Genomic DNA, 27896 nt, shown 5'->3' on the forward strand with positions numbered 1-27896 from the left:
TGTTAAAAACCAAATGCTAGGAGCCGCTGCCGTCGCCATGACCCGTGAGCACTGAGACCGCCCTCCTCTTGCCCTTTTCTCCTTTTCCATCCTAAACACGACTGCTGAACCTCGGCATTGACCTCGTTTTGGCTACCCCAACGAGACCTTTCTCTAGGAGCGCTGTTTAGCGACCCTCACACTTGGAGCCCGGAAATCGACCCTTTGCCCACCGAGACACTTCTTGAGAACCTCCCCACCTCGTCAGGCAAAGGCCCTCCCCGACGCTCTGCGGCGGTAACCAGCGCGAGCTCGCCCGCCAGAAGAATATGAAAAAGCAGAGCGACTCGGTTAAGGGAAAGCGCCGAGATGACGGGCTTTCTGCTGCCGCCCGCAAGCAGAGGGACTCGGAGATCATGCAGCAGAAGCAGAAAAAGGCAAACGAGAAGAAGGAGGAACCCAAGTAGCTTTGTGGCTTCGTGTCCAACCCTCTTGCCCTTCGCCTGTGTGCCTGGAGCCAGTCCCACCACGCTCGCGTTTTCTCCTGTAGTGCTCACAGGTCCCAGCACCGATGGCATTCCCTTTGCCCTGAGTCTGCAGCGAGTCCCTTTTGTGCTTCCTTCCCCTCAGGTAGCCTCTCTGCCCCTGGGCCACTCCTGGGGGTGAGAGGGTTACCCCTTCCCAGTGTTTTTTATTCCTGTGGGGCTCACCCCAAAGTATTAAAAGTAGCTTTGTAATTCCAAAAAAAAAAAAAAAAAAAAAACCCAAATGCTAGGCTACCACTCTGATTCACCTTCAATTTCACAAACTGATAGAAATTTCTCACCAAGACCCTAATTTTGGCATCAAAAATATTAATTTGTTGATCACAAACCTTAAAGTTTCACGTTAATTTGCTAATTTATGAGCTAGAAAACAGTCCTTGATTCTAAAAAAGCCATTTAATATCGTATCCCAATTATTCATCCAGAAAGAGGGGGAAAGGAGAGGGCGTTTGAAATTGTACTGGAACACAACGTTTAGAATAATATAAAACATCTGGAAAGAAAAATCAAAGGCCAATAAATATTAATCTACATGAAATACAGGAAAAAAGGAGAAAATGCCGAAAGTACCTTGCTGTACCACGGAGACCGGCAGCCATGATCACCTAGCTTACTCTTTGGCTATGTATTCAGCTGGCCTTAATTGCTTATAAAGGGTGCAACACAATTAGGGAGGATGTGTCTTTAATTTAGATCTGAAAGCAGCACAGGTGGATGGAAACTCTAATCACAGACCACTGTAGATCGTTAGAGCAATTAAGAACACAATTTCCAGTCTTGAAAACCTTTCACACAAATCACCTTCTAACCTTTGGATCCAGGTTTCAGACTTGCAAAAACCTTGGGGTTCTTAAGGGCAAGTGAGATCTCACTAAGGAAGGAAATAAAGTGGGAGTCTCTTTCAGATTTCTTTGACTCGAAAATGACAACAATGGTAAAGTGGGGTTCTGGGCGGGTAAGGAAGTAGGTGCTCTGAACTTTGTCATCATAGAAGTGGACCACTTTCTCCAAGCTGTTCAGGTCGGACGTGCGGTCTGTCATGATCATGATGACATTGGGCCAGTGCAGGACAGGCCTGTCGCTGGGCAGAGATACCACGGCTGGATACTGATCCACGCCCTTTGGGGCCTCTCTGTAGGAATGGGGGTGGTGGTAGCCATGACCCTGAAAGCTCTCGGAACCCTGGTTGTCAAAGATTAAGGACACGTTGGCAGCGTCGTATTTCCTGATGAAGCTGGAAATCTTTCCAAAGAGGTCTGGGTTGGCTTTTGCAGTCAGCGTTTTCATTTCTGAAGCAGTCGTTTGTCGGCTCAGTGCCTCGTGAAAGTAGAAGCTAAATTTGGCAAGAAGCATGTTTTTGAGTTTCAGCAGCCAAAGGAAAAGGTGTGGGGGCTGAATGGCCTTCTGGGACTGCCCTCCAAACAGATGTTTCTTGGTCTCCCGTTGCTTTTCAAAGATCTGGCCCCAAGTCTGCAGCTTGGTGTGAGCGCTGTGTAAGTTAACCAGAGACGGGAGGAACTTCCACTCGGAGACCTGAGCCTGGGCCTTCAGGAGATGACTCAGTACGTCGACCTCCAGCTGGAAACTGCTTTCCAGAGGACTGAGGATGGGGTGGTGAAATCTAAAGGGGGAAGGGGAATTAACAGAAATGAGTGGAAATGTGACCCCGCAGTGACACTTTCTATCCTCAAAAAAACACAAACAATGTGGTCAGACTAATACTATGTTTGGGGGCAGGGGAAGGAAAGATGGAAAGATTCCATGTTGATTTATTTAAAAGGTCATTCTGATATAATTTCGCCATCTCAGAATTATGTCAGCACCATAGTCTCCCGTGGAAATAGCCTGATGTTAAAAAAAACAAAAAATGAGAATAGCCACTACCTTCTGTTCAAATACAGAGAAACTGAATTAGCTATAAGTCTTTCTTGGGGTTTTTTGTTTTGTTTTGTTTGTTTGTTTTTGGCCGCGCCTCACGGCTTGTGGGATCTTAGTTCCCTGACCAGTGATCAAACCCGGGCCCACGGCAGTGAAAGCACTGAGTCTTAGCCACTGGACCACCAGCGAATTCCCACTATAAATCTTTCTTAACTCATTTTATTTATTCTGGGAATTGTATGACAAAACAAGGCAATCTGTTTTCAGGGTGTGGTCCTAAACAGGCAAAGAAAAGGTCACTAAAACATCTCTTAAGTGTGTACATAACACATATCAACTTATTTAATGTTCACAGTAACTCCAAAAGGTATTATGAAACCTATTTTGCAGATAAGAGTAGAGACTATAAACCAACTGAAACAGTATACAATCCATAAATGTTTATTAAAGGAATAGAGCTTCCCTGGTGGCACAGTCGTTAAGAATCCGCCTGCCAATGCAGGGGACACAGGTTCGAGCCCTGGTCCGGGAAGATCCCACATGCCACGGAGCAACTAAGCCCATGCACCACAACTACTGAGCCTGCGCTCTAGAGCCCAAGAGCCAGAACTACTGAGCCTGCGTGCCACAACTACTGAAGCCCACGCGCTTAGAGCCCGTGCTCCACAACAAGAGAAGCCACCGCAATGAGAAGCCCACACACTGCAACGAAGAGTAGCCCCGGCTCGCCACAACTAAAGAAAGACCACGTGCAGCAAAGAAACCGCCAAAAAATAAAATAAAGGACTAGAACAAATTTAAAAATTTAAATAAAATAAAATAAAAAATAAAAAAATAAAGGACTAGAACATTAAAAAAATAAAAAAATAAAGGACTAGAACATTAAAAATAAAAAAATAATAAAAATAAAATAAATAAATTAAAAAATTTAAAAATTAAAAAATAAAGGACTAGAACATTCATCTGAAAGCCCTTACTCACTCCTAGTTCTCAAATTCCTTTCATATTTAATCACAGTTAAAAACAAAATCGTGGCTAAATTTTAAAAATCTTATACTTCAACCACTTTCCATTTATCTCAGGATAAAATCTAAAATCCTTAGAAAGGCTTGCGAGGCCTTGAATAACCTGGTCCCTCCTCAGCTTGAGCCACATTCCCATTCTTCTCACTTTCTCCATACATTAAATAACTAGAAATGCGATGGTATCACAGAGAAGGTTAAGGTAATAGCACGATTTCATTTCTATTTGTTCTAGACAAAATGTTTTTAAAAAATTTTGACCATGATCTACAGTAAGAAATACACTTTATATTGTGATGAAGTGCATACACCAATAAATAAAAGGTTTTAAAATTTCACATTTACCCTTACTATGCACAATGTACTCTTGATATTTAATAATACATATATTTTAATTAGATTACTACTCACTAACTTAATTTTATGACTCATGGACTGCTACCTGCCATTTGTAAAACATTTTCTTTTTTTTTTTTTTTTTGTAAAACATTTTCTACTTCACTTGTCTAGTAAATTGAGGGGGAAGGGGACAGGCTGTGGGAAGGTCCTCTCTCCCAGGCAGAGGGGATAAAGGGCATGTGCAAAGACCCTGAGGCCAGTGAGAGCCTGAGCCTTTTCCATCAACACTTCTTTCTGCTACTTCAGGTCTCCTCTTCAGAGTCACTTCCTTCAAAATGTCTTCTTTGTCCACCTCCAGACTAGGTCAGGCCCTCTAATTATATCCTCTAGTTTCTTAATACCTGTCTTCCCCTTTGTAGCTTAATTGTATAACTTATCAGACAAACTGGGACATAGGGTCACCCTTGTTTTGAGCTCCTTCTGAGGGGAAGTAAAAGCTACATTCTTCCTTCGCTCCTTTATCTCTCAAACATGCAGCACGTAGTAGAAACTCGGTAAATGTGGTAACTATGTTAAGATTTGAATCCTAGTTTCTGCCTCATTGAATCTGTTGTTTATGACCTAAATGAAGTTCTGTAACAATGAGATGGAATGGTTATCGCTTCTCAGCCTTTTGGCTAATATCAAGTGTGGCAAAGGACTGGATGAGGAGAGTCCTTTCTGTATGGACCACTTAGAGCTTTCTTCCTCATCTTTTTCTTCTGAGAAATGCCCAGGGAGTTTCAGTGTCTGCCTGGCCTGATGTACCTCCTTCTCAAGGAGCCTACATGAAGCCCTTACACTCTTCCTCAAGTTCCAAAGCATCTGCAGAGGTTTCAGGAATTATCTTAGCAAGTGACCCCATTTTAAAGGTGTGGGCAAGATCTAGCATTTCCCAAGCATATCGTATGCCCCAGGCACCATGGGAGATGATTTACAGGCCTGAGCCCATGTAATTTAATTGCTTCACTGTCAATGAGACAGAAGATTCTTACACATCTGTTTTGGCCCTGGTTGAAGAGGAAAATCCTGGTTATCAATTAAACAATTAGGAAAAAAAAATCATCACAAGTAGATCTAGAGTTTTTAAAAATCTATTTAAACAAATGGGATTATGATTAAGAGAGCCCAAACTAGGTTGGATATTATATGATAGAAACTGATTATCATGTGATAAATAGGATGTAGTTATTCACATAAAAATAACACACTGTTTTTTTTCTATTACTGGTATTTTACAATCAACATCCTTCAAGATAGGGAAGCTAAAACATGGGTGGGAGGTGTAGTCTAAGAATACACTCAAAGAATCAGAAAGATAAACCAGATCTCAAATCCTCTAGCTCATGTACTCAATTAATTAACTAATTTGGACTCTTCAAACATTACATGCTTCGAAGTAAACGTTAAGAAAGCCTAACAGGGGACTTCCCTGGTGGCACAGTGGTTGGGGGTCCTCCTGCCAATGCGGGGGACATGGGTTCAAGCTCTGGTCTGGGAGGATCCCACGTGCTGCGGAGTGGCTGAGCCCGTGCGCCACAGCTAACGAGCCTGCGCCCTGGAGCCCATGAGCCACAACTACTGAGGCCCGTGCGCCTGGAGCCCCTGCTCCGCGGTGGGGGGAGGCGCCGCAATGCGAGGCCCACGCACTGCAGCGAGGAGTGGCCCCCCGCTCGCCACAGCTGGAGAGGGCCCGCACAGTGGCAGGCACCCAGCACAGCCAAAAATAAATAAATAAATAAATTTGTAAAAAAAGAAAAAAAAAAAGAAAGCCTAACACACACACACACACACACACACACACACTATAGCATGTCTCAGAATCTTTGCATTCTGAGAAATGCTCCTACCACCTTAGCCTTTAGGCAACTTGACACTTAATGAGCCTTAAGTATCACGAGATTCTACAATCATGGATATCATGAAAATCTGCCAAGGAGCTATGACCACAGTAAGACTGTTAATAAGAAGAAAATGGTTTCATTCTACCACAAATAACAATACTCGATGTGATTTTTCTGCTTCCAGCTGGAAATCATCATTTATTTCCAATGTTCTCCTTGAAAGAATATGAATTATCTTCTCTGTACAAACCTTTAGAAAGAATTCTGCACAAGCTCTTCCGTATACATATACGGAAAAGTGTTTAAATGTTCAACATTTATTAGGATGAATGTGAATGCCGAAGCTACTTTTCATCCGTAAGAAGAGCTAAAAATTCACGCTAATGTTATTCTGCCAAGACTCTGTGAGATTAGCATTATGTTGTATCATTTTCCCATTCCCACTCTGTGCCTCATACCTATTCACATCTCACACCATAGTGGGGTCTGTTAAATTGTTGTAATCCAAAAACGTACACCTCAGCTATGGTAGCAAGCTTGAAAGAGCCTGAATACAGAATAAATTGACAACTATTTGCAGAGAACATCTGCTCCAAAAAAAGCCAAAAAGAAAGACAGAAAAAGAGAGAGAGAGAGGAAGGGAGCTCCAGCATGCACTCCCTCCTTCACAAATCCCCAACAAGGAGTTCCTTCCAAAACAAGTATGCAGGTCCCATGCACGTGAGAAGTCAGAAGCCCAATTAAAAATAAAACTGTATAGGGAGGGTGGGAGGGAGGGAGACGCAAGAGGGAAGAGATATGGGAACATATGTATATGTATAACTGATTCACTTTGTTATAAAGCAGAAACTAACACACCATTGTAAAGCAATTATACTCCAATAAAGATGTTAAAAAAATTTTTTTAAATAAAACTGTAGTACAATGTGAATATATGAATGTCACACAACTGTACACTTAAGCAACAAAATGTTATGCAGCCATTAAAAAAAAACACCAAGTCCTGATGCATGCTACAACATGGATGAACCTTGGAAACATTATGCTAAGTGAAATCAGCCTGACACAAGAGGACTGATGTCACATGATTCCACTTGTATGAGAGACACCAAAGAGGCAAATTCACAGGGACAGAAATTAGAATAGAGGTCACCAGAGGCTGAGTAGAGGGGAGAATAGGACATTATTGCTGAATGGGTACAGAGTTTCTGTTTGGATGATTAAAAAAAAATTCTGGAAATGGATGGTGGTGATGGTTGCACAACACTGTGAATGTACTTAATACCACTCAACTGCACACTTAAAATGGTTAAGGTGATAAATTTTATATTACGTATGTTTTATTACAACAAAACAATAAAATTTTAAAAAATCAAAAAAAACCCCCAAAAAACTGTACACTTAAAAATGGTTAAAAAAGTAAATTTTGTTATGTATATTTCACCACATTTAAAAAATCCATAATCTCATTTAAAACAATCACTTTACTAGTTTTTAGATATAATTACATTGAAGATATAAAGATGAATTAGCCAAAGGTTTGTCCTACAGGACCTCCCCTGGTAGAAGGAGGTATTTATAATGGATATAAGCAGGAAGTAATACATCTCTTACGAGGGGTACAAATCAACTAACAGTTTAGAAAAAGGAGCAATTCCTTTTGGTTGAAAGATTGTGCAGGCCATAGAGGAGACAGGATTTCAGTTGAGTCATAAAGCTTAAAGAACAGGTAGGATTTAGCCACGTGAAGATGAGAGCTTAAATTTCTGGCCCCAATTCTTAACCACCCCTGATTCCACACCCTTTGCTGTGTGATTTTGCGGCCTCTCCCACCAGAGGTAGAGTGTACTTTCCCACCCCTGGGCCATGGATCGGGCTACGTGACTTGCTTTGGCCAAAGGGATGTTAACAGATCTGATGCAAGCAAAGGCTTAAAATGAGCTTGATTGGGCTTGTTCTTTGGCAGTTGGGCGTCATCACTGGGTAGCTGCTTCCCCTCTAACCTTGGGCTCAGAACGAACACACGTGTAGCTGACCAAGCCCAAAACTCACAGCAATAAGCCAAGACCAATGAGACCAATGGTGTTCAGCAGAGCTACCCAGTTAAGCCCAGCCTACGTCAGACAACTCCCAATAGACCTGCAAGCCCGAAAGTGTGATTTGGGGGTAGTCTGTTATACAAAATAATTGTGGCAACAGCTAATTGACACATGATAGAACTTGATGAAGTTCAGAACACGCTACCCCAAAATATGGCATCTTGGTATACTGACTATTTTAAGCTGAATGAATTTGAGAAATGACATAGGCAGGAAGGACTTTCTGACCCTCTCCTGAAGCAGATCATAAAACCCTCAAGTAAGAGGTTCCCTCCCTGTACCCTGAGGAAAGGAGCATCCTTATCTCCAAAGACGTAAGGTCACAGAGAGAAATCTGAACTAACGGGCCTTGCTGTTTCCCCCAGTTTAGTACACTTAGCTCATACCCTTTTTCATCCTAGCACATTTTTCCACAACTCTCACTCTTCATCAAATCCAGCATAAAAACACAGGTTTAACAACTTCTTTGGGTCTTCATTTCCTTAGAAGGCTCCATGCCACATAAAACCTATATTAAAATACATTTGTATGCTTTTCTCTTGTTAATCTGTCTTTTGTTAAAGGGCCCCCAGCTGAGATACTTAGAAGAGTAAAGGAAAAAGATATTTTTTCCTCCCCTACAAATTGGAGGACATTCTAAACAAACTAAGTAACAGGAACCAGCGTAGGAAATGGCAAATACTTATGGGGAATACATTAGATTATGGGCTGTTTTTTTGGTTTCTGCTTAAAATCCTCAAAGTTTTCTCTTTGAAGCTGCTTCCTTTTTACTAGGAGTTTGAGTGCAATTTAAGGCATTTGATGGGCCTTAGATAATTTGAAAAGTTGGGCTGGGGCAAGATCACAGAAAGCCTTGAGCCTCCACTGTTAAGATCTAGGCGAGTCAAATACCTAGAGTAGAACGCGTCCTACAGAAATCGTACTATTGCTGGTTTTGCTTATGAAATTTTCAGTGGGCAACAGTTAACCTTGTTGAACTACACACATGCAACTAACTGTTTCATTAACAGTCTTATCATCATGAATCTTTTTTTTGAAGGCAAAAGGGCATAAAGACTAAATAAATCACTGTTCTGCCCTTGGTGAGAATTCTGTCATTTGAAGCATTCAGATAAAAAAATATGTGCTTCCTAAAATGCAAACAGAAATTTATGTAACTCAGTTTTTTAAAAAATGCTCTTTAAATCCTAGCTATAAAATTATGATTAAAAAATAAAAATCATTTAATAGAATATTATTGCTATACCAGATGGATTTTTAAAAGCTGTCTAGAGTGAATAATTGCTGACTTTTTAAAAAAATTATTTCTTAAAAATCATGTTGTAAAACTAGTAGTTTCCAGTGGGGAGAGGGAAGGGGGAGGGGCAATATAGGGGGAGAGGATTAAGAGGTACAAACTATTATACTTAAAATAAGCTACAAGGATATATGGGACTTCCCTGGCGGTCCAGTGGTTAAGACTCTGTGCTTCTACTGCAGGGGGCGCAGGTTTGATCCCTGGTCAGGGAACTAGGATCCTGCATGCTGCACGGCGTGGCCAAAAAAAAAAAAGGGATATATGATACAACACAGGGAATACAGCCAATATTTCATAATAACTATAAATGGAGTATAACATTTAAAAATTGTGAATCACTATACAGTACACCTGAAACTTATAATACTGTGTATCAACTATACTTCAATTAAAAGTTCTTGATTTAGGAGAGCATATATTAAATTGCATTTATAATCTATCTTCCAGTTTTGTTTTAACCACGAAATACAAAGATTAGCCAGAATTTTCTTTTATGTCCACTGTACAAAACAGGTAAATAAATTCAAAACAAATTCTACTGAATCAAAAAATGTTCCATTGATACTTCCTTGGAAATAAAAACCCAAGTTCTACTTCTCCTCAAAAGTATTCAAGGAATAGTAGACACCCTGACCCTGCATGAGTTAATCCACGTTTTTATTTCTAAAGGGCACACAATGAAAACTCAAATGATTAATGTTAATTATTCAATTTGAAATGCAGCATCACAAATGACTGTGATTCTTAAACAAGAATTTACATTTGCTTAATAATGTAATAAGTTTGCCAAAAGAGGAAACCTTTAACACCATCCTACTCTGAGCACACCTGGCTTCCAGAGGAGAAAAACAAAACATGACTCCCCTTCATCTCTGAAAGCAAAGGGCAAATCATGTTAATTTATATCTAAAATAATTTCACTTCCCAAAGAAAATGAATATAGTATACAGAATTTCAACTTTTCAGAAATTCTAAACTAAAGAATTTATGCTGTTCAAATTAACCCAAAGCCTCTACTGTAGATGATTTTTAGGCTAGGATGTGTCTGTGATCATTAATTCCCTATTAAGTAGACAAAGGTAGCATTGGTGGAGGATGGAGACAATAGCTGAAAACACCTATTGACCATATGTGATTTACAGCCAGCTCCATCAGTATCCACTCAGCAGGATAAGGGGTACTGCCAAGTACTGCCCTAAGATCTTCAAGAATGAAACCTGGGCTTTTGCTACTGCAATGGAAGAAATTCCCAGGCCTCTGAGAAGTGGGATGTTTCAAAGAAGGTTCAAAGATGATAGGTCACAAATCTAATAAAATAAAAATAAAAACAATTATATAGTAATAACCATTCATTACTATGACACAACATACACACAGGCGCTTGCACACAAATTGGTAAGGTTCAATAACCAGTATATACTAATGTTGGCATCTTTTCCTTATTTATCCAATTTTTCTTGCAGACTTACGTATCAGTATCACAGGGAACTTTTAAAACAGACAGGTTTATAGGCATCCAACCCAAAATCACTGAATCTTACTCTCTTGGGAAAGAAGAAGGGCTCAGGTAAGGGTATTTTTCTTAAGCTCCCAAAATGGTTCAGCAAAACACTTTCACATTAGCATTTAGGAATCACCACATAAGATCTCTTCCTCTTGAGAATCACATCTCCAATTGTACTGTAGTTTTTGGTTTAAAAAAAATTATTTTATTAAAAGAAAACATATACTAATCAGATTTGAGGGAGACTTAAAAGAATATTTCCAAAGATAAAAAAAATTTGTAAACATGTAAAATTTGTTTAAAAAAAGGAAATGTGTTTATTTATATGCATAGACTATCTCTTGAGAATGACAGAACTTGTTAATATTCATTGACTCTTAGGAAAGAAATTAAGTAGCTGAGGAACAGGGGCAGAAGGAGACCTTTCACTACTGCATTTTTTTGTACTTCATAAATTTTGAGCTATGTTAATATATTACCTACTAAAAATAAATAAAAATTTAGAATACAGCTGACCCTTGAATGACAAACATGGGTTTGTACTGCACAGGTCCACTTATATACACATGTAAAATATATTACAAACCCATGTATGTAATATATTTCAGGAGGTAACATATTTTAGTAGGTAATATATTCAATACTTTGAATCTCTGGATGTGGAGTCACAGATATGGAGGAACCTTTGCTTTCTACCTGCCTTTTCTTTCAAAATCCTACCTGCCCTTAAAAGTCTTCTCAGATTCTACCTCCTCTGTGAAGTCTCTTTTAATCTCTCCACGTAGCCTACTTCCCCCAGTCCATTAATCAGATGAGTATTAGGCTTAATTTGGGAATATAAATGAATATATCTGCCTTTCTTTTTTAAGCAAACATATCTGAACTCATATTTCCAAAGGAGTGGTATCCTTCAAGTCATCACTTTCCATTTATTTATTTATTTTAATTTTTTTAAACATCTTTATTGGAGTATAATTGCTTTACAATGTTGTGTTAGTTTCTGCTGTATAACAAAGTGAATCAGCTATACATATACATATGTCCCCATATCTCCTCCCTCTTGCGTCTCCCTCCCACCCTCCCTATCCCACCCCTCTAGGTGGTCACAAAGCACCAAGCTGATCTCCTTGTGCTATGCGGCTGCTTCCCACTAGCTATCTGTTTTACATTTGGTAGTGTATACATGTCAATGTTACTCTCTCACTTCGTCCCAGCTTACCCTTCCCCCTCCCCATGTCCTCAAGTCCATTCTCTACATCTGTGTCATTATTCCTGTCCTGCCCCTAGGTCCATCAGAACCATTTTATTTTTACATTCCATATATAGGTATTAGCATACGGTATTTGTTTTTCTCTTTCTGACTTACTTCACTCTGTACGACAGACTCTAGGTCCATCCACCTCACTACAAATAACTCAATTTCGTTTCGTTTTATGGATGAGTATACTCCATTGTATATATGTGCCACATCTTCTTTATCCATTCATCTGTCGATGGACACCTAGGTGGCTTCCATGTCCTGGCGATTGTAAATAGTGCTACAATGAACATTGTGGTGCATGACTCTTTTTGTTTTTTCTTTGTTTTTAACATCTTTATTGGAGTATAATTGCTTTACAATGGTGTGTTAGTTTCTGCTTTATAACGAAGTGAATCAGCTATACATATACACACATCCCCATATCTCTTCCCTCTTGCATCTCCCTCCCTCCCACCCTCCCTATCCCACCCCTCTATGTGGCCACAAAGCACTGAGCTGATCTCCCTGTGCTATGTGGCTGCTTCCCACTAGCTATCAGTTTTACATTTGGTACTGTATATATGTCCATCCCACTCTCTCACTTCGTCCCAGCTTTCCCTTCACCCTCTCCATATCCTCAAGTCCATCCTCTAGTAGGTCTGCATCTTTATTCCCGTCCTGCCCCTAGGTTCTTCATGACCTTTTTTTTTTCTTTTTTTTTTAGATTCCATATACATGTGTTAGCATACGGTATTTGTTTTTCTCTTTCTGACTCACTTCAGTCTGTATGACAGACTCTAGGTCCATCCACCTCACTACAAACAACTCAATTTCATTTCTTCTTATGGCTGAGTAATATTCCATTGTATATATGTGCCACATCTTCTTTATCCATTCATCTGTCAATGGATACTTAGGTTGCTTCCATGTCCTGACTACTGTAAATAGAGCAATGAACATTGTAGTACATGACTCTTTTTGACTTATGGTTTTCTTAGGGTATATGCCCAGTAGTGGGATTGTTGGGTCGTATGGTAGTTCTATTTTTAGTTTTTTAAGGAACCTCCACACTGTTCTCCATAGTGGCTGTATCAATTTACATTCCCACCAAAAGTGCAAGAGGGCTCCCTTTTCTCCACACCCTCTCCAGCATTTATTGTTGGTAGATTTTTTGATGATGGCCATTCTGACTGGTGTGAGGTGATGCCTCATTGTAGTTCTGATTTGCATTTCTCTAATGATTAGTATCACTTTCCATTTAATTCATCATAAAATTACTGAGCACCTACTATGTGCAAGGCTCTAGGCCAGGCTCCAAGGACCCAAAAATAAAACTGAGTAATTCACAGTCAATGATGTTCACAACACTACTCAAATTCTTTTGAAACTGCTTTTTGGGCCAGGCAGTGAGCAATACTTTATAACCAGTCTCACTTTATAAGCAGCAATTTCCTTCAAAAAAATTTTTCCAGTTGATCAACATCTTTTTTAAAAAAATCAAACTGGCTACAAATATCTTTTTGACTATCAAAAAAACATGCCCTCCTCTAAAGCACAGATGTCTGCCTCCACCAAGGAAGTTTAAGACAAAATCAAAACTATGCGACAGGTGCTGAAAGCAATTATAAAGGAGTTCCCTACACATGTTAAGTAATGGCTCCATCAGAGGAATCAAGTGGATAACTCATCAAGGTGATGACTTTGAAAGGGACATTTATTTGAATAGTGGTTTGTTAAAAAGTCACACTATTTGATATACAATTCTCTTGTTGTGTAAATTCTTTCATAAGCAAAAAAACCAGTTACAATACAACTTTTAAGGATTACTTCATTCTTGACCTTTTGCTACTGCTCAGAGAAGCATCTATCCAGTATGGTGTTAACTAAGCCCAAAGAAGATGCCTAATGTATACCTGTTGATTAATTAATGTGTATAAAAGGTAATACAGCTATTTCTCCTTCACAGTTATTCCATCACAGATTTCTGCAGGGGTGTGGGGAAGCCTGAGACTCTGTGTGGGATTGTGAGGCTGCCACATTCTGTCCCTCCCTCCCTCCTCCCCTACACTGACCTGGAGCTGTATTTCTTGAGGATGGTGTCTAAAAGGCCAACGAGCTCTTCGGCATTGATGAACTTCTGTGTGCTGAGGGTATACATCTTCTCATAGAAGTCTGCGATCTCCATCCGAGCCTGAACAAAGAAGCACAGCTGCTCTGACAGGTGGGAAAGGAGCTCTTCCACGTGAGGTGCGGTCCCCCCAAGGGCACCACGGCCAGTCACCACCTTCTTCAGCTCATTATGCAGGGAAGTATAGATGGTGCGGATGGAGTCCTTCCTGCTGAAGAAAGACTGGCCCCCTGGTAGACAAATGATATAAGCACATGATAGGTAAGGCAGAGAAACTGGAAGTACAAAACACCTCTCAGCATCCAAAAGGAAAGAATCTAAACTGCTGAGCTCAATGAGTTTTCACCTACCATGTTCTCTGACTTCTATGATTTGGATTTAAATATTTTGTGATTCATAATTTCACTGTAGAGTAAGTTAACGCCTGGTACAACTCAGTGTAGCGGTGGACCTGTGTATAATTTCCTTACCCAGGAGATTGGTTCAAGATGGCGGACTAGAAGGATATGCTCTCACTCCCTCTGCGAGAACACCGGAATCACAATTAACTGCTGAACAGTCATCGACAGGAAGACACTGGAACTCACCAAAAAAGATACCCCACATCCAAAGACAAAGGAGAAGCCACAGTGAGATGGTAGGAGGGGCACAATCACAATAAAATCAAACCCCATAACTGCTGCGTGGGTGACTCACAAACGACAACACTTACACCACATAAGTCCACCCACTGGAGTGAAGGTTCTGAGCCCCACGTCAGGCTTCCCAACCTGGGGGTCTGGCAACGGGAGGAGGAATTCCTAGAGAATCAGATTTTGAAAGCTGGCGGGATTTGATTGCAGGACTTCGACAGGACTGGGAGAAACAGAGACTCCACTCTTGGAGGGCACACACAAAGTAGTGTGCGCATAGGGACCCAGGGGAAGGAGCAGTGACCCCATAGGAGACTGAACCAGACCTGCCTGCTAGTGTTGGAGGGTCTCCTGCAGAGGCAGGGGGTGGCTGTGGCTCACCGTGAGGACAAGAACACTGGCAGCAGAAGTTCTGGGAAGTCCTCCTTGGCGTGAGCCCTCCCAGAGTCCGCCATTAGCCCCACCAAAGAGCCCAGGTAGGCTCCAGTGTTGGGTCGCCTCAGGCCAAACAACCAACAGGGAGGGAACCCAGCCCCACCCATCAGCAGACAAGTGGAATAAAGTTTTACTGAGTTCTGCTCACCAGAGCAACAGCCAGCTCTGCCCACCACCAGTCCCTCCCATCAGGAAACTTGCACAAGCCTCTCAGATAGCCTCATCCACCAGAGGGCAGACAGCAGAAGCAAGAAGAACTACAATCCTGCAGCCTGTGGAACAAAAACCACATTCACAGAAAGATAGACAAAATAAAAAGGCAGAGGGCTATGTACCAGATGAAGGAACAAGATAAAACTCCAGAAAAATGAGAATGGAATGTGCAGAGATTAACCAAGATGGCGGAGTAGAAGGACGTGCTCTCACTCCCTCTTGCGAGAGCACCAGAATCACAACTAGCTGCTGGACAATCATCAACAGGAAGACACTGGACTTCACCAAGGAGGATACCCCACGTCCAAGGACAGAGGAGAAGCCACAGTGAGACGGTAGGAGGGGCGCAATCAGAGTAAAATCAAATCCCATAACTGCTGCGTGGGTGACTCACAAACTGGAGAATACTTATACCACAGAAGTCCACCCACTGGAGTGAAGGTTCTGAGCCCCACGTCAGGCTTTCTAACCTGCGGGTCCGGCAATGGGAGGAGGAATTCCTAGATAATCAGACTTTGAAGCCTAGTGGGAATTGATTGCAGGACATCGACAGGACTGGGGGAAAGAGAGACCCCACTCTTGGAGGGCGCACACGGAATAGTGTGCACATCAGGACCCAGGGGAAGGAGCAGTGACCCTGGGGGAGACTGAACCAAACCTACCTGCTACTGTTGGAGGGTCTCCTGCAGAGGTGGGGGCTGGCTCTGTTCCGCCATGGGGACAAGGACACTGGCAGTGGAGGTTCTGGGAAGTACTCCTTGGCGTGAGCCCTCCAGAGTCTGCCATTAGCCCCACCAAAGAGCCCAGGTAGGCTCCAGTACTGGGTTACCTCAGGCAAAACAACCAACAGGGAGGGAACCCAGCCCCACTCATCAACAGTCAAGTGGAATAAAGTTTTATGGAGCTCTGACCACCACAGCAACAGTCAACTCTACCCACCACCAGAGCCTCCCATCAAGCCTCTTAGATACCCTCAACCACCAGAGGGCAGACAGCAGAAGCAAGAAGAACTACAATCCTGCAGCCTGTGGAAAAAAAACCACATTCACAGAAAGATAGACAAGATGAAAAGGCAAAGGGCTATATACCAGATGAAGGAACAAGATAAAACCCCAGAAAAACAACTAAATGAAGTGGAGATAGGCAACCTTCCAGAAAAAGAATTCAGAATAATGATAGTGAAGATGATCCAGGACCTCGGAATAAGAATGGAGGCAAAGATTGAGAAGATGCAAGAAATGATTAACAAAGACCTAGAAAAATTAAAGAACAAACAAACAGAGATGACCAATACAATAACTGAAATGAAAACTACACTAGAAGGAATCAACAGCAGAATAACTGAGGCAGAAGAACGGATAAGTGACCTGGAAGACAGAATGGTGGAATTCACTGCTGCGGAACAGAATAAAGAAAAAAAAAAGAATGGGCTTCCCTGGTGGCGCAGTGGTTGAGAGTCTGCCTGCCAATGCAGGGGACACGAGTTCGAACCCTGGTCTGGGAAGATCCCACATGCCGCGGAGCAACTAGGCCCGTGAGCCACAATTACTGAGCCTGCACGTCTGGAGCCTGCACTCCGCAACAAGGCCGCGATAATGAGAGGTCTGTGCACCGCGATGAAGAATGGCCCCCACTTGCCACAACTAGAGAAAGCCCTCGCACAGAAACGAAGACCCAACACAGCCATAAATAAATAAAATAAACCCAAAGTTTAAAAAAAAAAAGAAAAAAGAAAAAAAAAGAAAAAAGAATGAAAAGAAATGAAGACAGCCTAAGAGACCGCTGGGACAACATTAAACACAACAACATTCGCATTATAGGGGTCCCAGAGGAGAAGAGAGAGAGAAAGGACCAGAGAAAATATTTGAAGAGATTATACTCAAAAACTTCCCTAACATGGGAAAGGAAATAGCCACCCAAGTCCAGGAAGTGCAGAGAGTCCCATACAGGATAAACCCAAGGAGAAACACGCCGAGACACATAGTAATCAAAGTGGCAAAAATTAAAGACAAAGAAAAATTATTGACAGCAGCAAGGGAAAAACGACAAATAACATACAAGGGAACTCCCATGAGGTTAACAGCTGATTTCTCAGCAGAAACTCTACAAGCCAGAAGAGACTGACATGATATACTTAAAGTGATGAAAGGGAAGAACCTACAACCAAGACTACTCTACCGGCAAGGATCTCATTTAGATTTGATGGAGAAATCAAAAGCTTTACAGGGGGCTTCCCTGGTGGCACAGTGGTTGAGAATCTGCCTGCCAATGCAGGGGACACAGGTTCAAGCCCTGGTCTGGGAAGATCCCACATGCCACGGAGCAACTAGGCCCGTGAGCCACAATTACTGAGCCTGCGCGTTTGGAGCCTGTGCTCCACAACAAGAGAGGCCGCGATAATGAGAGGCCCGTGCACCGCGATGAAGAGTGGTCCCCACTTGCCACAACTAGAGAAAGCCCTCGGACAGAAATGAAGACCCAACACAGTCATAAATAAAATAAATAAATAAATATTTTAAAAAGAAAAAAAAAAGCTTTACAGACAAGCAAAAGCTAAGAGAATTCAGCACCACCAAACCAGCTCTACAACAAATGCTAAAGGAACTTCTCTAAGTGGGAAACACAAGAGAAGAAAAGGACCTACAAAAACAAACCCAAAACAATTAAGAAAACGGTCATAGGAACATACATATTGATAATTACCTTAAACGTGAATGGATTAAATGCTCCAACCAAAAGACACAGGCTTGCTGAATGGATACAAAAACAAGACCCATATATATGCTGTCTACAAGAGACCCACTTCAGACTGAAACTGAGGGGATGGAAAAAGGTATTCCATGCAAATGGAAATCAAAAGAAAGCTGGAGTAGCAATACTCATATCAGATAAAATAGACTTTAAAATAAAGAATGTTACAAGAGACGAGGAAGGACACTACATAATGATCAAGGGATCAATCCAAGAAGAAGATACAACAATTATAAATATATATGCACCCAACATAGGAGCACCTCAATACATAAGGCAACCGCTAACAGCTATAAAAGAGGAAATGGACAGTAACACAATAATAGTGGGGGACTTTAACACCTCACTTACATCAACGGACAGATCATACAAACAGAAAATTAATAAGGAAACACAAGTTTAAATGACACAATAGACCAGATAGATTTAATTGATATTTATAGGACATTCCATCCAAAAATAGCAGATTAAACATTCTTCTCAAGTGCGCACGTAACATTCTCCAGGATAGATCACATCTTGGGTCACAAATCAAGCCTCAGTAAATTTAAGAAAAATGAAATCATATCAAGCATCTTTTCTGCCCACAATGCTATGAGATCAGAAATCAATTACAGGGAAAAAAATGTAAAAAATGCAAACACATGGAAGCTAAACCATATGTTACTAAATAACCAAGAGATCACTGAAGAAATCAAAGACGAAATCAAAAATACCTAGAGACAAATGACAATGAAAACATGACGATCCAAAATCTATGGGATGCAGCAAAAGCAGTTCTAAGAGGGAAGTTTATAGCAATACAATCTTACCTCAAGAAACAACAAACATCTCAAATAAACAATCAAACCTTACACCGAAAGGAACTAGAGAAAGAAGAACAAACAAAACCCGAAGTTAGTAGAAGGAAGGAAATCATAAAGATCAGAGCAGAAATAAATGAAATAGAAACAAAGAAAACAATAGCAAAGATCAATAAAACTAAAAGCTGGTTCTTTGAGAAGATAAACAAAATTGATAAACCATTAGCCAGACTCATCAAGAAAAAGAGGGAGAGAACTCAGTAAAATTAGAAATGAAAATGGAGAAGTTACAACAGACACTGCAGAAATACAAAGCATCCGAAGAGACTACTACAAGCAACTCTATGCCAATAAAATGAACAACCTGGAAGAAATGGACAAATTCTTAGAATGGTATAACCTTCCAAGACTGAACCAGGAAGAAACAGAAAATATGAACAGACCAATCACAAGTAATGAATTTGAAACTGTGATTAAAAATCTTCCAACAAACAAAAGTCCAGGACCAGATGGCTTCACAGGTGAATTCTATCAAACATTTAGAGAAGAGCTAACACCCATCCTTCTCAAACTCTTCCAAAAAATTGCAGAGGAAGGAACACTCCCAAACTCATTCTATGAGGCCACCATCACCCTGATACCAAAACCAGACAAAGATACTACAAAAAAAGAAAATTACAGACCAATATTTCTGATGAATATAGATGCAAAAATCCTCAACAAAATACTAGCAAACAGAATCCAACAACACATTAAAAGGATCATACACCATGATCAAGTGGGATTTATCCCAGGGATGCAAGGATTCTTCAATATATGCAAATCAATCAATGTGATACACCATATTAACAAATTGAAGAATAAAAACCATATGATCATCTCAATAGATGCAGAAAAAGCTTCTGACAAAATTCAACACCCATTTATGATAAAAACTCTCCAGAAAGTGGGCATAGAGGGAACCTACCTCAACATTATAAAGGCCATATATGACAAACCCACAGTAAACATCATTCTCAATGGTGAAAAACTGAAAGCATTTCCTCTAAGATCAGGAAGAAAACAAGGATGTCCACTCTTACCACTATTATTCAACATAGTTTTTAAAGTCCTAGCCATGGCAATCAGAAAAGAAAAAGAAATAAAAGGAATACAAATTGGAAAAGAAGAAGTAAAACTGTCACTGTTTGCAGATGACATGATACTATATATAGAGAATTCTAAAGATGCCACCAGAAAACTACTAGAGCTAATCAATGAATTTGGTAAAGTTGCAGAATACAAAATTAATGCACAGAAATCTCTTGCATTCCTATGCACTAATGATGAAAAATCTGAAAGAGAAATTAAGGAAACACTCCCATTTACCACTGCAACAAAAAGAATAAAATACCTAGGAATAAACCTACCTAGGGAGACAAAAGACCTGTATGCAGAAAACTATAAGACACTGATGAAAGAAATTAAAGATGATACCAACAGATGGAGAGATATACCATGTTCTTGGATTGGAAGAATCAGCATTGTGAAAATGTCTATATTACCCAAAGCAATCTATACAGATCAATGCAATCCCTATCAAATTACTAATGGCATTCTATACAGAACTACAACAAAAATTCCTAAAATTTGTATGGAGACACAAAAGACCCCGAATAGCCAAAGCAGTCTTGAGGGAAAAAAATGGAGCTGGAGGAATCAGACTCCCTGACTTCAGACTATACTACAAAGCTACAGTAATCAAGCCAGTATGGTACTGGCACAAAAACAGAAATACAGATCAATGGGACAGGACAGAAAGCCCAGAGATAAACCCACGCACCTATGGTCAACTAATCTATGACAAAGGAGGCAAGGATATACAATAGAGAAATGACAGTCTCTTCAATAAGTGGTGCTGGGAAAACTGGACAGCAAATGTAAAAGAATGAAATTAGAACACTCCTTAACACCATACACAAAAATAAACTCAAAATGGATTAGAGACCTAAATGTAAAACCGGACACTATAAAACTCTTAGAGGAAAACATAGGAAGAACACTCTCTGACATAAATCACAGCAAGATCTTTTTTAATCCACCTCGTAGAGTAATGGAAATAAAAACAAAAATAAGAAATGGGACCTAATGAAACTTAAAAGCTTTTGCAAAGCAAAGGAAACTACAAACAAGACGAACAGACAACCCTCAGAATGGGAGAAAGTATTTGCAAATGTATCAATGGACAAAGCACTAATCTCCAAAATATATAAACAGCTCATGCAGCTCAATATTAAAAAAACAAACAACCCAATCCAAAAATGGGCAGAAGACCTAAATAGACATTTCTCCAAAGAAGACATACAGATGGCCAAGAAGCACATGAAAAGCCGCTCAATATCACTAATTATTAGAGAAATGCAAATCAAAACTACAATGAGGGGCTTCCCTGGTGGCACAGTAGTTGAGAATCTGCCTGCCAATGCAGGGGACATGGGTTCAAGCCCTGGTCTGGGAAGATGCCACATGCCGCGGAGCAACTAGGCCCGTGAGCCACAATTACTGAGCCTGCGCGTCTGGAGCCTGTGCTCCGCAACAAGAGAGGCCGCGATAGTGAGAGGCCCACGCACTGCGATGAAGAGTGGCCCCCACTTGCCGCAACTAGAGAAAGCCCTCACACAGAAACGAAGACTCAACACAGCCATAAATAAATAAATAAATAAATAATTAAAAAAAAAAAACTACAATGAGGTATCACCTCACACCAGTTAGAATGGGCATCATCAGAAAATCTACAAACAACAAATGATGGAGAGGGTGTGGAGAAAAGGGAACCTTCTTGCACTGTTCATGGGATTGTAAACTGATACAGCCACTATGGAGAACAGTGTGGAGGTTCCTTAAAAAATAAAAAATAGAACTACCATATAACCCAGTAATCCCACTACTGTGCATATACCCAGAGAACACCATAATTCAAAAAGATACATGCACTCCAATGTTCATTGCAGCACTATTTACAATAGCCAGGACATGGAAGCAACCTAAATGCCCATCGACAGACGAATGGATAAAGAAGATGTGATATATATATATACGATGGAATATTACTCAGCCGTGAAAAAGAACAAAATTGGGTCATTTGTAGAGACGTGGATGGATCTAGAGCCCGTCATACATACTGAAGTAAGTCAGAAAGAGAAAAACAAATATCGTATATTAACGCATATATGTGGAACCTAGAAAAATGGTACAGATGAACCGGTTTGCAGGGCAGAAATTGAGTCACAGATGTAGAGAACAAACGTATGGACACCAAGGGGGGAAAGTGGCGGGGGTGGTGTGATGAACTGGGAGATTGGGATTGACATATATACACTAACATGTATAAAATGAATAACTAATAAGAACCTGCTGTATAAAAAAACAAATAAAATAAAATTCAAAAATAAAATTTCCTTACCCATGCGCCAATATTTCCCCAGCCCACTTCAATGAGGATTCAGATCTAATTCAGAGGATGATTAACCTAGCAAGTGACATCAACCTGGATCTAAAAAGCCCTCCTTCCACATAAACATATTTAAAAGAAAAGAGAGCACCCAATTATGAAACACTGTTGTTATTCCTGGTAAATCAGAAAATTTTATTTCTGCTTTGGAGTTGCATTTTTCCTTTCAAGCTATGAGAAAATGGAAAACACAGACTACTGGGATCCTATGGGAACAAAGTGACTGTTAGTGCTCTTAACAAGGCTGACACTATAGGTTATATCATAATAAGCACCATATTGTGAATTATTAAGAGTAGGAAGTGGGACTTCCCTGGTGGCGCAGTGGTTAAGAATCCACCTGCTAACGCAGGGGACATGGGTTTGATCCCTGGTCCGGGAAGATCCCACATGCTGTGGACCAACTAAGCCCATGTGCCACAGCTACTGAGCCTGCGCTGTAGAGCCTGCGGGCCACAACTACTGAGCCCACGTGCCACAACTACTGAAGCCCACGTGCCTAGAGCCCATGCTCTGCAACAAGAGAAGCCACTGCAATGAGAAGCCCGCACACCGCATCGAAGAATAGCCCCCGCTCGCCGCAACTAGAGAAAGCCCACGCGCAGCAACGAAGACCCAAAGCAGCCAAAAATAAAGAAAGAAAGAAAAGAAAATAGAAAAAAAAAAAAAACAGTAGGAAGCAATTATAAATAACTACTGCTGTAACTCATGTTGTAACTCAGGAGTTCCAAAGGAAATCAGCAAAAAGTAAGGCCACATACATTCTTTTCAACAACCAAAAAGGTTCAAATGGCATAGACATTATTTCTTTACTTCTGTATTAATACATGATCAACTATGTTTCTAATAATTATGGGGCCAGTTTCATAGATGTTTTCTTAAGCAATTCTGTACCCCACCAAAGGTCAGAGGTAAGACATTAGGAGAACAAAAAGAAACAGGGCAGGTTTAAAACAGTAATTCTTAGGAATATATAAAAATCTCAGAAATGAATGACATTTTAAATTTTCTGTTGGTATTCACAGAATGCTTTAATGAATGAGTTACTATTGTAAACATACCAATTAGGAGTATAAATTACTTATCAAGGCATTTGTAAAATGTCCTCTTAATGAATGAAACATTTCACAATTCATTGCCCAGTTTGTATTTCAAGAAATGAATCTTATATCCCTTACCACTATGGCAGCCACCTTGTCCCAGTTTACCCATGACTTTCCAGGTTTTAGTACTGAAAGGCTAGCTTCTCAGGAAACCCTTAGTCCCATGTCCTGAAAACCCCCTCAACTCCGGGCAAACCTATAGGGTTGGTCACCCTACTACTACTGATTTCACAGGCAAACTGCTGATACTGAAAAAGTGTTTTCTCCAATATACTGCCCAGACTGACTAGCATTCACATCATTTCTCCTACTAATAGCAGGAAAAACCATATGGTACAGGTGGATTGACCCTGACACCAACATCCCATACAGGACTGTATCCTGGAAGGTTTGCCTTTCCTCTCCACCCATGTTAAGTCTAGCTTTGCAGATTTTGTAAAGTGATGGTATGAAATAAATGGACCTCTGTGCCCAGATCTAAGACAAAGTCTCTGAGGTTACGAAGGTAGCAAGAGTACTAAGTAAAATTTAAAAGCTCTGGAAGACTGAAAGACTTGGTTCCAAATCCCAGCTTCCAAATTTACAAGCTGTGTGATGTGCACAGGACTTAACCTTAGCCACTTTGAGCCTTAGTTGTTGTTTTAACATGAAACTAAAAAGACACAATGAAATAACATTTGGTATGTAACACGCCTGGAGCAAAGCACGCAATCAATACTGCTAATCCCTTCCCCTTCCATTTATAACTGATATAAGAATCTCTCAATACTACAGAGTTGGGCTTCTGCAACTCTGTGGTAAATTGGGAGTTTCAAGTACTGTAAAAAGAATAGCTACCTATTTGATAGCTAGCTAGGTGACCTTAATTGTGTACTCACTTCCGCTGTTAAACAAGGTGAACTTGGTGAAAATTTTAACTCTGGGTGAAAAAGGGATACCTTCCTTCATTAGATTACCCTTACCTGGGGGCGTGGAAACACCATATAAATATAAAGAATACCTTTTAAAGCTTATCAATAAACATCCATTACTACTATGTGAAACCAAGTTACCTGACACTTTAAGGAAGGGAGAGACCACCAACGCATTTGTTTTAAACATGTCTCTCTTCTCAAAGCTCTCAGGAGCACAAGCCTACTTGGTGACTACCCTGGTTATGAATATCCAATGGGGAGTGGCCTTCCTTCATGCTGGGAAATAAGGAATCAGAGACACCAGACTTCTTGTCTCAGTTTTTTGAATTTACAAAATATGATTATTTTGAATTGTTTCCATGGGAGTCTCGTTTTATGAATGCTCATTATTTTTCAAGATTTCAACAGTCTATCTCACATCATGAAATTTCAAGGAATGAGTATATTAAAGTTTTGCACTTCTCATTGAATATTTTATTCCACAACTTCTTGCTAATGATAATCTTAAAACATCAGTTCTCAAGTTAAGTCATTTTCTACCATGGTATCTTCCAGCCACCAGATGTTGAGGAAACTCTCCAGCAATGAAACAAAGGGGAGAAAAGTATGACCTTCTAAAGTCCTCTGCGGTACTGAGTCAGCATATTTTAATCACTGATCTTTCCCCAAATAGATATATTCTCCCCTCAAAGTAAAGAGAGGGCTCCAAGATAAGGGTTCGCCCCAAAGTTTTTCAGCTGAGCCAAGACAGGAACAGAAGGCTCCCTGTCACGTCTGTTCTTTGTCTAAAGTCCCACGCTTGCATCTATAACCAGGATTCACTGCCAAGGTCTCCAATAAACACCAGTCACAAAAGTGCGGTCAAAAAGACTCACTTTTTAAAACCGTGCTTTCTACTGTTTAAAAAATACACATAAACTTTTTGTTTTGCTTTTTAAAGAAAACCGTATAAATGTTCTAAATAGCAAAGTAGTTGAAGAACATGGGACTGTTTTAAGTGGCAACACAAAAATTTTCCCAAGTTTTTAAGAAAATGGAGAGTCAACTCAATAATCATGAAGTCATATTGTAAGCACGTTGATATCACAAACATTCCAGTATCAAAAAACTGTAAGGTAACTGCAAAGCTAAAAATTTACATCTGGAACCTACATTTACTGTACATGCGAGTAAGTCATGTGGCATTAAACATGCCATTTTCAGAACATTCACACCGAAGTGACAGATCAGCTGGGAGCCTGAACAGCGCCTGAGCATGTTTCACAGTGTAAATTGCTCCGTGGATCAATTTCAAAGCACAGCCCTCAGGCTCACCCATGCAAGCTGGGGTCTGTGCAGAACTAATCACTTTACATAATAAGAGCCACTTCAGAGAACCCAAGTCAGAGACAGTGATGGCCTTGCGCATGTTCTTAGGCACAGCCAGGCACCTAAAACCAGGCACATACAACTTAAACTAGAGTAGATATCTTAACTGAGGTCTATACATAGGCTTTAGGAAATCCAACTGAACCCTTTCAGATTACATGCAAAATTGTATTACATATATATTTTTCTGGGGAGTGAGGCCACAGGTTATCAAATCCTCATAGGTGAGCTAAAAGAAAAAAACCTAAGAAACATGGCACTGGGATCAATCACCATTCTTCATGAGGCGGGGGAATCTAAAAACACTAAAACTGCAAGAAAATTACCCACCTTCAATTTTACAGCCAGAATCCTCCCCATTTTCATATATACATAATAATATGTAAATTATTTAATATATAACTAAATTATACTACATCTACAATTTTTATAAATCATTTGGATACAAACACAATCTGACAGTTCAAAGGTAGGTATTCTGGTATAGGCTCTGTCACCTACCCGCACAACTGCATGCACACAATTTGCCAATCTGTAGGATGGGGAATTATAACACTGCAAGAGCAATTGTAAATTTCTGAGAAGTGCCACTGTAAGAAAGGGAGGAAAAAATACACGAGGTGAAACTATCTGACTAGTTGTTGCCAATAAGTCAACACACTAAATAACAAGTTATTGTTTGAAAAGCTGAAGCACAGTCAAGATCTCAGAAAGCCCTGCCCCTTGAGTGTTTACTGAAAGCAAGATGTACATGGTCACCTTCAGGCTATATAAGGAAACTGGGGGGAGAAACTCAAACTGGAATCTGCTCTCAATTGTACACTTCTATTTTATACTGTTATGTGTCCTTCATTCATACCAGACCCTGTGCCTCTGATATTAAAGGGTCTAAAATACGCCAAAGTACTAAAACAACTCTAAAAGCTCTGGGATTCATAATATTGGTAATTATAAGTAGTAATACTTCGTATGTATAGCCCTTGGCTTTCACATATATTATTTCCTTCTGATTTACTCATACTAATTGTTTCTACTCGTGAAAATCAGCTTAATCAGCTCCTGCATCTTATTTTCAGGGGCAAGATTTATCATGGGATGATAAGAGTGTTTACCATTTTCCCTGTAAGGCCCCTCTTGTTAGTGTTAGTCATATTTCTTGCCTTTCCTGTCCAGCATTCATTTTTCTGTTCATTCATTAGATATTTATTGTGGCTACGAAGAGGGGGTAGGACTCCATCTGTAACTCTCTAGGGCCTTAAGAAGCCAGACAATAGTGTTCATGAATTCTAACTAGGTTGTATTGCCAAGTTTTGCTCCTCTCGCCGCAGTGTCACTGGTTAGAGAGCGAGGACATCAGAGTTTAACTTCTCATTTACGGCACCAATCCATGCATGAGCAAAATGGATACAGCCATCGGTTTGAAGCACAGCCCTGCAAACAACATCCACCCCGGCGGCCAATCTATCTGCCGCGGAGGCCGGTGGGCGGGGTTTATGGAAGCCGAGGGAAGGACGGGATCGGTGGGAGGAGACCTGGGAGTGCGGAGTTGAGCCTGCGGCTAAGTGACAGAGACAGGAAACCCAAGCCACTGCCGATGGGGGAATATACTCCCTTTCCTTCCTGAAGGGGCACGGGGGTCGGGGCGGAGGTACCTAGTTTCTGCCCCAGGTAGGTGAGGCTGTGATAGACCTTCTCTGCCGCGGCCAGGTGGGCCAAGGCCGCCAGCAGCGACAGCCAGCTGCCCCCCGCGCTCTTGTTGGCCTCTCGTTCCTTCTCCACATTGTCCTTGGCCTTGTCGTAAGAGAAGATACCCAGGTGAGAGAAGAACGTCTCCAGCACCGCCTGTTCCACCGGGACCGGGGCTGCCAGCGGGATAGACTCCCCCATGCGAGCTGCGCTCCAGCTCCACCCACGTGGCTCGCCTCTCCCTCGCACTTCCGGGTTCTCAGGGAACGGGCGCACGAGCGTGCGTGCGCGTGACCGCCGCAAGCGGCGGGCTCGTGAGCGCGCGGCCGCCTGGACCGCGCCTGGGCCTTAGAGAGGACGCGGATAAGGGTCAAGGCGGGAGAGGGATGGCCGCTGCTTAGCTCCTGAGCGACTCCAGTGCTTCGGTTCCCGCAGCTCTGACTATTCGGACCCTCAGGGCAGAGCGCGAGGCGGCCACCTCGCTGCTCCGTGGAGCTGACGGCGTTCTGAGGTGAGCTGAGAGGCCCCTCCCTGTTAGACTGCGTCAGTGCTGGTGACGTCACGTTTCCGTGACGTCAGTAGTTCTT

General features: G+C 41.1%; 3 protein-coding genes across 4 annotated transcripts in view; 2 read left to right on the plus strand and 1 right to left on the minus strand.

Annotated features, from left to right (window-relative positions):
* Positions 1 to 257: 257 nt before the first annotated feature.
* On the plus strand, positions 258 to 531 carry LOC132372591 (small EDRK-rich factor 2-like). The gene has a single exon (XM_059934672.1). The coding sequence runs from the start codon at positions 309 to 311 to the stop codon at positions 444 to 446; it is 138 nt and encodes a 45-aa protein (XP_059790655.1). The 5' UTR covers positions 258 to 308; the 3' UTR covers positions 447 to 531.
* A 365-nt stretch (positions 532 to 896) lies between these two features.
* Positions 897 to 27800, minus strand: KICS2 (KICSTOR subunit 2). The gene is made up of 3 exons (XM_059936408.1): positions 27276 to 27800; positions 13859 to 14144; positions 897 to 2145 (listed from the first exon to the last, which is right to left on the minus strand). Exons 1-3 carry the CDS (start codon positions 27508 to 27510, stop codon positions 1329 to 1331), a joined length of 1338 nt encoding a protein of 445 aa, XP_059792391.1. The 5' UTR covers positions 27511 to 27800; the 3' UTR covers positions 897 to 1328.
* The window catches only part of XPOT (exportin for tRNA), a 148094-nt gene continuing 147488 nt past the window's right edge, over positions 27291 to 27896 (plus strand). For both annotated transcript variants that reach the window (XM_059936406.1, XM_059936407.1), the window contains exon 1: positions 27291 to 27820. The gene's annotated coding sequence lies outside the window, so the exon portion shown is untranslated. The remainder of the gene's footprint in view (positions 27821 to 27896) is intronic.

Source organism: Balaenoptera ricei, chromosome 10 (assembly GCF_028023285.1).
Source record: "Balaenoptera ricei isolate mBalRic1 chromosome 10, mBalRic1.hap2, whole genome shotgun sequence".
Lineage (NCBI taxonomy): Eukaryota > Metazoa > Chordata > Mammalia > Artiodactyla > Balaenopteridae > Balaenoptera > Balaenoptera ricei.

Bases quoted from the DNA above. Each gene is read 5' to 3' on its own strand.
- KICS2 (XM_059936408.1), bottom strand. From the start codon at position 27,510: ATGGGGGAGTCTATCCCGCTGGCAGCCCCGGTCCCGGTGGAACAGGCG. The intron at 14,145-27,275 runs GTACCTCCGCCC...TTTGTCTACCAG, and splicing joins CTACCTGGGGCAGAAACTAG to GGGGCCAGTCTTTCTTCAGC. The intron at 2,146-13,858 runs GTCAGTGTAGGG...TTCCCCCTTTAG, and splicing joins CTCAAGAAATACAGCTCCAG to ATTTCACCACCCCATCCTCA.
- LOC132372591 (XM_059934672.1), top strand. From the start codon at position 309: ATGAAAAAGCAGAGCGACTCGGTTAAGGGAAAGCGCCGAGATGACGGG.